Below are 11,938 nucleotides of genomic sequence, written 5' to 3' on the forward strand. Positions count from 1 at the left end.
CATTATTAGTCATTTCTCTTGCTTTACTGATTTTCTTAAAAAACAAAACAAACAACTTTGCTCTTTTATTGTTCTGCCCGTTACTAACACAACACCCTCCCCCCCATGCTATTCATCACTCCCTGACATTTGGTTTGAAACGGTGTTCATAATAAAGTTGAGTTTAAAAAAATATCAGGAGAGTTGAAATCATTTCTCTTGCTAAGGCACAATACCCTGCTGTATCTGTGCAAATCATTCTGTAGAGCTAAAATGGTCCCAATCCTACAAGGAGCTGAGTGCTCTCAATTCCTACTGATGTTAGCGGGAGCTAAAGGTGTTCAGTGGCTTAGCACCTTGGGAGATAAGGCCCACAGACAAGAATGAATTATAGCTCTCACCTCTAACGTTCTAGCTCGTGTGTGCGTAGCACTGCTAGCTATTGCATGGAATGCCAGATGTGCTCAACAGCAAGTGACTGCATTGCCCACTAGGGACTGCAACCCATAGGGAATATTAATACAGCTACTGGAGATTCGGCATTAGCTTAGATTTCTAGAGCAGAAGGTCCTCAGCTCGAAGTAGGCATAGACTCATTAGGCCACCAAGACCGAGTGTATAATATACCGCTGACCTTCAACGTGTGAGAGACAGACCAAAATAAGAGACAACAAAAATAGCAGAGGGGGTTGGAAATTATCAGTTAAATTTTGTTCATCTCTAACAACTTCCATCCCAGGCTCTCAAAGCACTTTGCAAACATTAAACGTACAAGGTAAGGAAATACAACTCATGTTACAGTTGGCAAAGATGACACAACTTGCCCAGTTACCAGAAGGAGTCAGTGAAGCTGGGAATAGAGCCCAGCAGTTCTGGCTATTGCTATTCTGCTCGAAATTCAGAATCTAATTTTTGTAATTGTATTTTATTATTAAAATTCTCCGTATGCTCCCTTTCTCCATACCATCCTTCTGGTGTCAGGAGAGGTCAAGGATTCGATTTTCAATAGGACCTGCGGCTGCTCAACACTTCTAACATTCAGGGCATAAGTGACCTGATAAAAGCAACAAGGGGAGGGATAATCAGTGCAGGGATTTGATCTCCGAGCTCTCTGGTTCATGCTTAGATCAGACCATGCTTCTTTATGTGAGCTAGGGTAACCTAGGGGAGTAAAAGCACAAGCTCCATAGAAGCTCAGAGTATCTTAACCCCATACAGCAGGTTGGTATAAAAGTTACATTTCTGCACAACCCTCGTTTTATTCTTGTTAAAAGAGCAGCCCAGGTTTCTTTTAAAAATCCCCATTTTCCCCCATGAAAGTATTCATGCTTTGGAACAGAGAAACTGATGCACAGCTCTGAGTGCTGACTGCATCTCCTTATACTCAGCGCATTTGCAGGCCTCTTCCAGCTTCAGCCAACGAAAAGCCTGATGCTCATCTGAGAGCTTGATCTCCGTGTTACAGTCGTTCATTTCTGCCAGCCAGTAGATGACGGTTTTGGGTTTGCTTCTGACAGTGTATTGCAGTTCCTTCTTAAACCCTTCAATGAGGGTGAATTGACTGGAATTGAGTCCAGCCTCTTCCTGTGTCTCCCGCAGGGCTGTCTGCAGGTCATCTTCACCCGGATCCACATGCCCTGCCCAGGGAGGGGAGAAAAATAAGTCTCTGAGAAGAAAACTGGCTGTTCGGATTGTGTTCATTCAATTGGCAATAGGGAAAACACATATGCAGTATCTGATTTGCCGTGAAGAACAGCTCATGTGTCCTGTTGTTTAGACCCATTTGCATTCAAGATTGCAGAACACACATTGCATTTCAAACCCATTTATGTTCATCTCAAGGGTTTTAGGATTAGGGTTCATCCCATGTATGCTGACACTGCCAATCAGCATCCAGTGCCCTATACGTGCCAGAAATCTGGTCCCAGTTATTCTCCTCCTTTCCGGTTCTGTGTTCCTAATGGAGCCGTGCACACCTGCAAAGCCCCAGATGAAGAGACCATATTTCTGGCTAAGAAGAACAGGATTCATTAACGCTGTGCCTTAAGTGGCTTAGGCCCTGATTCTGCATCTTTTAATCAAGCAAGCAAGCCCATCAAAGTCAGTGGGATGTCCCACATGAATACAAACTACTCAACAAAAGGGATGCATAAGCAGGCCCCCAGGAACCAGAATGAGGAAGTCAACAAGCCTGATGCTCATGAAGGGCAGCACCAACCACTTGATCTTCAGTTTTCATCATTGTTTTATATCCAAACATGAAAACTGCTGAGTAGTGAATCATAGAATATCAAGGTTGGAAGGGACCTCAAGAGGTATCTAGTCCAACCCCCTGCTCAAAGCAGGACCAACCCCCAGCTAAATCATCCCAGCCAGGGCTTTGTCAAGCCTGACCTTAAAAACCTCTAAGGAAGGAGATTCCACCACTTCTCTAGGTAACCCATTCCAGTGCTTCACCACCTTCCTAGTGAAAGAGGTTTTCCTAATATCCAACCTAAACCTCCCCACTGCAACTTGAGACCATTACTCCTTGTTCTGTCATCAGGTACCACTGAGAACAGCCTAGACTAATCCTCTTTGAAACCCTCCTTCAGGTAGTTGAAAGCAGCTATCAAATCCCCCCCTCACTCTTCTCTTCTGCAGACTAAATAAATAAAACTAGGCTTCCCTTCCTGCCCAGGGCATCTAAGCAGTCAGACACCAAGACTGCGTCAGAGACTGGCAAAAAAGGGACTGATGAAGGAAGAAGGCTGCTATATTATCTTATGAGATGTCACAAGCCACGCTGATCTGGACAAGGTCAATACTTGGGTGAAAGACCTCTAAGGAACACTGGTTTCATGGGTCAGTAGGACATGCGCTTTCCTCTGAATCAGTAGTGAACCATTGGCCTGCTAGGGCACTGTGCGCAGGAAGTGCCATCTTTCATCCGAAATATAAAAGGGAGGTTCCTGATCATTAACAACCCCCTGGCATTTTTAATAAGAGAAAGGTGCTAGTTCGTGTCCTGGATCCAACACTGGTAGATTATGCCTACCTACATTTCCCCAGGCAGTTTGAATCAGATTTGGCATTCTTCTTCACTTCTTGTCCCAACATTTTTTGTATGTTGATACAAAATTATTATTATTTTATGGGAGGTTTAGGTTGGATATTAGGAAAAACTTTTTCACTAGGAGGGTGGTGAAGCACTGGAATGGGTCACCTACGGAGGTGGCGGAATCTCCCTCTGTTGTGTATTTGGTTGTTGTGGTAATAGAATCTTGTGTTGCTAAAACTGTTGCCCCCAGGGATATAACACCCTCCTTAGAGGTTTTTAAGGTCAGGCTTGACAAAGCCCTGGCTGGGATGATTTGGTTGGGGATTGGTCCTGCTTTGAGCAGGGGGTTGGACTAGATACCTCCTGAGGTCCCTTCCAACCCTGATAATCTATGGTTCTATGATTATTAGTGTAGCTCTGCATTGTTAAGGAGGAGTTGTGGTTCACCTCCCCTACATGTGGCTGCATTTCAATGGTGAATCAAGAGATTATGAAAACTATCCATACACATACACACACACACACTTAGTAATGTTTCTAAAGTGGTTTGTATGGAAGCTGCTGGGTAGCTGTATGACTGATATCAAATTAAAGAGATCAATATCGCTGCAATGGGATGACAGTACTGTGGCATGCAGCCGCTTGGAGTAAGGTTATTTCTCTTTCCCTCTCCAAGCCGTCCCTCTAGCCAGCCATGTTACTATTCTAGTTCTCTCCACTGACTCTGGATTCCTCAGGATCACAATCACCATTTCAAGCAGGGATAAATATATCATTCCCAAGTTGTTTTTACTTTCCCTGAGAAAAGCCAGATTTCGTTTTCTCATGAAAATTCCAGACAGGGATATAAATACACCAAACCAGGCAAGGGCTCAGAAAAGCACATGCAACTGTGAGTCAAAGTAACTTTCAGAAGGAAAACAATATAAAGGGCTCCTCAGTTCATTCCTGGTGTAACTCGACTGGTTTCAATAGAGGGCTGTAATGGGATGTGCAGCCTCCCAGCCACCTACAGAGGGAAAGACTTATTTCATACCACTATTTATAACTACAAGTCTAGGATCAGCAAGGGGCCAAACGGGCTCCTAACGTGCTAATCTGATGGCAGACATCCTCCAGAAAGACAGAGGTTGACGTACCAGCTTCTCTAATCATTTCCCTCTCCCTATCAGCACAACCTCAATTTTATTTAAGTTGAAACAATGCCTTATATAAATTTGTTGAAGCCCAGATACCATGCTGATGGGCGTGTCAGTAAGCCAGATGCTCTTCATCCACCTTTCTTAAGTACCAGGGGCATATCGGCAATGACACCAACCACCCCAGCTAAGGCAACAGAGGAAGGTTATGGTGAAAGTAATGGTAAGACCCCTGTGGCATTACCAGGAGTGAACATGCCTTTCGATCTGCTATAGAGACAGCTATAGGTTTTTTTGGCCCATACCTGATGGGAAAAGACAACGACCCAGATCCTTAAAGGATCTAATAGCTTTGAGAATCTGGGCAAAAGTGCCTGTTTTGATCCCCCACCCCCCATCTGCAGCCTTCAGTGTGACTGATCACAGGGTGTTGAGCACAACACCTGCAGAGCCCAGAACTGCCCTCAAGTGGCTCTGCTCTTTTTCCCCTGAGAGCACCAGAGACACGAGTGGGATAATTCTGCCTACGTCCCAAGATCTCTGCCATATGTACTACAAGGTTCAGCACTCCTACCCCTCCCGTTAGGTATGCATGCAAGGCGGCTATGGGGGATGTGGTATGGAAAGCATCACCTCCATGCAGTCCTGCTGTAGCATGAGGGTGAGCTTGCTGGAGGTGATGCAGCAACATGCAGTAGCCTGAGCGAGAAAAGCCAATGAGAGTACATGACACCGGGGCTCCCTGCTCTCCAATGACTCCTCATCCGAGACCTGATCCATTTCAAGGGTTAGGCTGTCATGCCATTAGGCTGTGGGAGGTCAGTTAGCTCTACGTCTCTCTTTTCATCAGGTTCAGGCGACAGTGTCAGCTTTCTAAGTATTTAGCTGAATTTGGGACTCACATCAAAGGAGAGGTAGTTGATGCTGCATGCTGGTAGGCTAAGGGAAGCATCCGGAGACTATGAAGCAGAGCTCTGCCTGCCTTTTGGTATTTGGAAGTACAAAGTGATACTATGGGGCTTGGGGCTGAATAAGTTACTTTTAAAAGATCAAAAAACAGCTGTGGCTCAAAGTGGCTTTTCCACCCATGTGCTCTTGGCAAGATGGTTATGACTTTTTCTTTCAAATCTGGACCTTGCCACGTTTATCCATGGCTTCATCACCTCCAGATTTTATCAATACCAATGTGCTCTACCTATGCCTGAAGCCCACTCAGCAACTGCAGATACCGCAGAACGCAATGGCTCCTTCACTTAGTATTCCAGGATCTGCAATGGGTACCAGTTTGTTTCCAGATAAAATCAAAGGTTGCCATAATGGTATGGACCTAAAAAGTCCTAAATGGTGTGGCTCCTGGCTATCTGAGGTGCCTCTATATCCCTTTGGGATACCATGGCAGCTAGGATCAGCTGGAACACTTGTGACTAGCGTCAGGACTTTCTTGATGAGGAACGCTCAGTCAGGGAACTCTCTTTACGCAGTGGATGGTGACAGTCCAGATTTGTTGGCTTTCCGGCACACTGCAAATTCTACTTACCCATGTTTTTGGCTCAGAGGATACGGGGAGAGCTTTGCCTACCTTTTTCTTTGTATGGGGCACAGTTGCACTGAGCTTATGCTACGAGATTGTTTTGGTTAGTGCACTGTACAAAATAAATATTTATCTAGGTGTGATCAGCGTGTGCGACATTGTGTCTGGGATATCCAGGAACTATCAAGACGAGTTGAGGAAGTGGGGGAAGAGAGACTAAATCTGAAAGTTAAAAGTGATTTCTGCGTTGAATGCTCCCCACCGCCAGAGTCTGAGGGAGGTTCAACTAAATGCCTTCTCTGCCATTCGCCGTGAGTGATGAGTAAGGCTGCGATTTAGTCACAGAGGTCAGGGCACTCATGGATTCCGTGACCTCTGTGATTTCTTTGGCTTCAACTGTCAGCAGCTGAAGCCAGGCTGGAGGCGGGACTATGTACCCCTGCCCTGCAGCTGGATCTGAGGTCGTGAGCTCCTGCCCCCAGCTTGCAGCTGGGGCTAGAGTCAGGGCTGTGTGCCCCTGCGCTGTGGCTTGCAGCAGGGGCTGCGCCCCCATGCACCATGGCCGGGGCTGCAGTGAGGGTCGTGTGCCCCCTTCCTCCCCCGCCCCGGCTGGGGCTGTGCACCTGTGGCTGGGGTTGAAGCTGAGACTGTATTTCTCTGCCCTGCAACTGTGGCCAGCTCCGGAGTGGGGGCTGTGCGCTCTCGCTGTGACTGCTGGAGCACGGGCTGTGTCCCTGCTATGGCGGGGGAGCTCAGCAGTTTTCCCCCACAGGACTCCAGCTGTCATTCCTCCTCCTGACTTAGCCCTGCCCCCCAGCTATTTTTCGTGACAGCACAGACGGGTTACGGGCTCCGGTGAATTTTTGTTTATTGCCCGTGACCTGTCCATGGCAAAAATCTTCACCTTAGTGATGAGCCTCTGTACTACACCTCAGGGCACTGCCGGTGCCTGCCTCCCATTTAGTTATGCACATTCTACTTGCCATAGAACCTGGGCTAATGCAAACCCAAGTCTGGCCATTGCCCAGGCTTCAATGCAGGATCAGGTGCATGCAGCTGAATAAACGGTGGGGGACACAGCTCTGGTGCTAATACAGTTAATTGTCCCACTTTCCACAAAAGACTGGAAGCCATTAGACTATTTGCCCTTAGAGGTCTTTACATTCTACAATGTCTCTGGTTCTTGGATACAAGGAACATTAGTGCTGATCTCTGTTAGCGTTATTGGAACAAACATCACCTTTTGGCGGGGTCCAGTGATGCGTGCCATAGGATGTCTGCAGGAGAAGGTATTCGACGTTGTCACCGACTTTAGAAGAAGGGGATCCTGCCTGTAGCCTCCTGTAGATTATCAAGCCACATGCTCTTAGAGCCATGGCCCTCCTACTACCTGCAATGAGAGCAAATATGACCGCAGAGGATTAATCGTTACAAACAGGAATAACAGCACCGTAATGCAGCATCTGCGGAGGCAATTGCACTAGAAGTGAAGTATGAGATGGGTAAAGCCCTTACTGAACCAGAAGTGAGGGGGAGACAGCTGATTTGCTAGACAAACTGTCAATCACCCAGGCAGACGGCGGGAGACTTCGTTTCTCTGCAGGATTCTGGATAAAGAAGCCCTCTGTAAAACTCCTGTCTCCATCTCAGCTACAGTCATAATTTTAGAACTGGTCATCTACAGGAAGCTAGGCCTGTTATAAGAAATTGGGAGTACTCTGGATGGGTAAATGCACTGATATTATAGTATAGAAAGGTGTGTTTTGCTTGTTGGGTTTTTTTTCTGATTTAAAATATATTTTTGTTATTACTTTTTGTTAAACTCCTCTGAACTGGCCCCTGGTGATTTGTTTGGACAACCTTGCTATGGCGCTCTGCTAGAGTTCAGATGGACACCTCAAACTTCTCCATGATATTTATCTCCAGCATGCATGAAGACATGCACATAACAATGTCAGTAGTTATAGTTACACCTCTGCTTATCAGGGTGAAAGCATATTCTCTTTCCTTTACCTTGAAACCACCACATCACGAACTACACAAAACCTGACACAAAAATCAAACAAGCTCAACTGATTCCATCTGTTTGAGCATGAAATCTTAGCAGTTGTTAACTACAAACCACAAAGAATATTGGAAGAGAAGAGAATAAAACAAAGGGAAATCAATGATAAATATTTCATTTCTAAGGCTTCTATCCTCAGAGACTGCTTACACCTTAAAACTCACGGGAAGTAGCACAGTATTGGCCAGCAAGTCAGTGGTAGAAGTGAGAAGGGGAAGCCCAGTGGCCCAGGACCCCTGTTTCCATGGCTCTAGCCACTAGGTTGTAATGTAAAAAGGTATAGAAGTAGTTTAAGCCCTAATATGATGTTTAAATAATACATTTAAACATAACATGTTTCATGTTTGGATTGTCTAGTTGTATAAAGAGGTGATACTGTTACCTCCATTTTACAGATGGGAAAATTAAGGCACAGAGAGGGGAAGTGACTTGTCCAGGAAGCTGTGGCAGTCCCAGGTTAGTATCAAGCTGTCCTGACTAACCAGTAGCAAGGCTGCTCCCCTACTGTTTAGTTGCTGTCAATATGCTGCAAGCTATGCCAGTATTTCCACCCATTGGTAAGGCACCTGTGGCACGAGGGTAAGCAGCAAAGCTCTGAGATTTGTATGTATCCATTCTGGAGGAGCTGAAATCATTAGGAGTGATTCTACCTGCTTTTCAGGTCTGTAGCAATGCAAACTAATTATGTAAGATATTAGCACTATCTCCTGTACATGCCTGGAAAATCCATGCTATCCAAGAGTATAGAAGCTACACACGGGAATAACCTCCAATCTGAAGCCTGTCAACAATTCTCAGTTGCAAAGCACATCTGTGTCCAAGCAAACACTTCCAGCTGTGAGTTGTGCCTAGATAGCAGACACCAGCCCTGCTGGAAACAAGTGAAACCAGGACTAACCCAGGTGTGTATTAACCTGCAAACATGTCCCCCACCGCCAGCTGGTTCATTCTAAACATCTACCCCGGATCTTAGCTCTTTGCACCCTATGTACATATTCATAGCTTTTAAAGCCAGAAGGAACCATTATATCATCTAGTGAGTCTGACTTCCTGTATAACACAGGCCAGAAAATCTCACCCAGCCATTTCTCCATCAAGCGCACGTGGTTCTCAAGTCCCCTCTCCAAACTTTTCAATGACAATTTAACACTATGTCTCTTCAACCTCCCTCTCATTCCTGTATTTCTCACAGAGCCAAGAAAAAGCAGTCAGCGCATGAAGCAAATAATACTTGGCATTTCAAGAGTTCATTACCTACAGATATTAACTGATTCATCTTCCAACCCTCCATGAGTAGGGCCCTACCAAATTCACTGTCATGAAAAATGCGTCATGGACCATGAAATCTGGTCTTTTGTGTGCTTTTACCTTATACTACACAGATTCATGGGGGACCAGCATTTCTCAAATTGGGGGTCCTGACCAAAAGGGAATTGTGGGGGGTTACAAAGTTATTTGGGGGAGGAGGGGGGGGTCACACTGCCTTCAGAGCTGGGCGGCCGAAGATCAGTGGCTGTTGGTGGAACACCCAGCTCTGAACACAGAGCCCCGCCAGCAGCAGCATAGAACTAAGGGTGGCAATTCTATACCATGCCACTCTTACTTCTGCACTGCTGCCTTCAGTGCTGGACGGCAAGAGAGTGGCGACTGCTGACCAAGGGCCCAGCTCTGAAAGTAGCAGTGCAGAAGTAAGGATGGAAATACCATACTATCCTTACTTCTGTGCTGCTGCTGCTGGTGGCAGCTCTGCCTTCAGAGCTGGGCCCCTGGCCAGCAGCCGCCACTCTCTGGCTGCCCAGCTCTGAATGCAGCAGCAGTGCACAAGTAAGGGTAGCAGTACTGCAACCCTCCCTACAATAACCTTTCGACCTCCCCCCCAACTCCTTTTTAGTTCAGGACTCCTACAATTACAGCACGGTGAAATTTCAGATTTAAATATCTGAAATCATGAAATTTACAATTTTTAAAATCCTATGACTGTGAAATTGACCAAACTGGACCATGAATTTGGTGGGGCCCCATCCCTGAGGGAGGTAAGTGCTGTGATTCCCGTTTAACAAAGCACAGTAGAGACATATCACTCTCTCTGGTGGAGCCGGCTGTATCATTTGTGGGTCCCCAAAAACACACAGGAGAATTAGGCAGGGAGCAGCCTCACCTTCTGCTACCACCAACTGCCAGCTGGCTCCTAGTATGCTGTGTTCTAACTTGAACCAAGGAGGTAATGGTGCTTGTTGGAGACACAGAGTTCAAGGCCACTTGGGTTGAGGCAGGGTATGAAACAGTGAGACATTTAGGTAGAGGTGGAGCAGCACACACTGAGAAGTGGCTTGGGCCACTTGGCCAGGCCGCTCCATTCAGGGAGGAATAGCATACATGGGGAAGAGAAGAAGGAGCTGGCCTGCTGGAGGTTGAGTAGCAGATGCAGAAGTAAGAGGAGAACCAGGTTGCGCAGATCAAAGCAGAGTAATAATATCTACCCCTTCTATAGTGCTTTAACTAGCACCAGGGTCAGCCAGGTCAGTGGCAGAGCTGGGAAGAGAACTCAGCCAACGTGATCTTATTGTAATTCTTGTACTGTGTGTCGTGTTTTTTAAAGCCACGTGGAAACATGAGATCCTCCATTTTCATTTAAAACTAAAAAATAAGTGTGTAATCCTGACTGTGGTGCAAAGCTTGAAAACGTGACCCCTAGAGGCACAAACCCCAGAAGGCAAGTAAAAAGAACCCCAGACGCGTTGTGTTGTTAGAAATCTTGTTATGATTTTCAAACCAATCCCATAATTTTCTGGGGCCTGACTCATGATTTTTGAAAACGTGGAGTTGCAATGCTAGTAATGCATGGGAGTAGTACGATGGGCTGGGGTCTGGAACTCTTCGGTCAGGGCAACGCAGCACGTGCTGGGAAGAGGAGGGGTCTGGGTGCTCTGGGTCGAGAGAGCAGCGCATGCACACTAGGAAACAAGGGGTGGGTGTGCCCTTCAGACTGAACCAGGGCAGCGCACTGTGCAAAGCATGTGCCGGAGAATCTGCCCTGGAGGTGGGACAGTAAACTGGGAATCGAGGGGCTGGGTCCGCCCACTCCTACAACAGTGTTAGCTCCCCCCCCATCAACCCCAGGGCCCCCCCTCTCCCCCAATCAACCCCAAGGTCCCCCCTCTTCCCCCCAATCAACCCCAGGGCCCCCCTCTGTCCCCGCACTGCCCCAATCAACCCCAGGACCCCCTCTTCCCCCAATCAACCCCAGGGTCCCAACTCTGTCCCCCAATCAACCCCAGGGTCCCCCCTCTCTCCCAATCAACCCCAAGGTCCCCAATCAATCCCAGGGCTCCCCCAATCAACTCCAGGACCCCCTCTTCCCCCCAATCAACCCCAGGGCTCCTCCTCTCCCCCCCAATCAACCCCAGGGCCCCCTCTCCCCTAGCCGAGCCTGCCCCGCCCCACCCCTGTCTCACCTGGCTGACAGCTCCTGCTCTTCCGGGACAAAAGGGGCGGGGCTAAGACACACTGACACCAGCCTCGGCCAATCACACATGCAGAGAACAGCCAATGGGAGGCTCGCTTTGGGACGCTCTGGATGGGATTTGGCAGCTCGCGCGGTCCGTCACACCCCCTCTAGCTTTCGATTGGTCAGCGGGGAAAACTCCGCCCCTTCCTTTGCGTCCCATTCGCTTGTTCCGGGCCCGGGCGGCGCCAGTCTGGGCGCGGGCGTTCGAACCGGGCAGGCGGCGTTGCTATGGGGACGCGGCCTAGTCGCGGCTGCCAGAGCCTGTGCGGGGCGGGAGTCACGAGGCTGCCGGGCTCTAGCCCCGGGGAGGGCGGGCGCGGTGCTGCTCGCACGTAAGTAGCACGGGTGTTCATGGGGGTCAGAGGGCGAGGGCACCCCAGGCGGGGGGGAGATTAGGGTGCAGATGCCAGAGAGACGATGGGCCCAGTGGGCCCTGACCTGTCTTGTTCCTGGGCGTTGCCATGGAGACAGCGGGGCCCCGGGGGCCGCTGCCCATCCTCGATACCAGCATCACGCAAACAAGCAGGTCAAATGGGGCCGCTTCTCTGGATAGCCCTGGCCATGGTGGGTCCGGATGCCTGTCTCCATCCCAGCATTAGCAGGCATGTTATGGGTCCCACTGAGCAGGTGAATGTCACCAGCGGGTCCCACACTGCCCCAGAGACCAGGAGGCCCG

General features: G+C 48.3%; 2 protein-coding genes across 5 annotated transcripts in view; one reads left to right on the forward strand and one right to left on the reverse strand.

Moving 5' to 3' along the window:
- Window positions 1-2: 2 nt before the first annotated feature.
- On the reverse strand, window positions 3-11,251 carry NUDT2 (nudix hydrolase 2). 2 transcript variants are annotated; one of them, XM_039545485.1, is made up of 3 exons: window positions 11,210-11,251; window positions 6,930-7,079; window positions 3-1,616 (listed from the first exon to the last, which is right to left on the reverse strand). In XM_039545485.1, the coding sequence occupies exons 2-3, from the start codon at window positions 7,063-7,065 to the stop codon at window positions 1,303-1,305; spliced, it is 450 nt and encodes a 149-aa protein (XP_039401419.1). In that variant the 5' UTR covers window positions 7,066-7,079; window positions 11,210-11,251; the 3' UTR covers window positions 3-1,302. The 2 variants fall into 2 exon arrangements, with proteins under 2 accessions (XP_039401419.1, XP_039401420.1); XM_039545486.1 differs by lacking the exon at window positions 11,210-11,251 and adding an exon at window positions 9,913-10,777.
- A 191-nt stretch (window positions 11,252-11,442) lies between these two features.
- KIF24 (kinesin family member 24) overlaps window positions 11,443-11,938 on the forward strand; it is a 46,790-nt gene continuing 46,294 nt past the window's right edge. Inside the window, exon 1 of one of the 3 annotated variants that reach the window (XM_039545714.1) lies at window positions 11,443-11,594. The gene's annotated coding sequence lies outside the window, so the exon portion shown is untranslated. Of the gene's footprint in view, window positions 11,595-11,765; window positions 11,890-11,938 lie in introns of those variants that run through there. The other 2 variants (XM_039545712.1, XM_039545713.1) reach the window with 2 other exon arrangements.

This window comes from Mauremys reevesii, linkage group 6 (assembly GCF_016161935.1).
Source record: "Mauremys reevesii isolate NIE-2019 linkage group 6, ASM1616193v1, whole genome shotgun sequence".
Taxonomy (NCBI): domain Eukaryota; kingdom Metazoa; phylum Chordata; order Testudines; family Geoemydidae; genus Mauremys; species Mauremys reevesii.

Coding starts and splice junctions, on each gene's coding strand:
- NUDT2 (XM_039545485.1), bottom strand. CDS start 7,065: ATGGCTCTAAGAGCATGTGGCTTGATAATCTACAGGAGGCTACAGGCA. Junction 1,617..6,929: donor TCACTGGACCCCGCCAAAAG/GTGATGTTTGTT, acceptor CTCCCTGGGCAG/GGCATGTGGATCCGGGTGAA.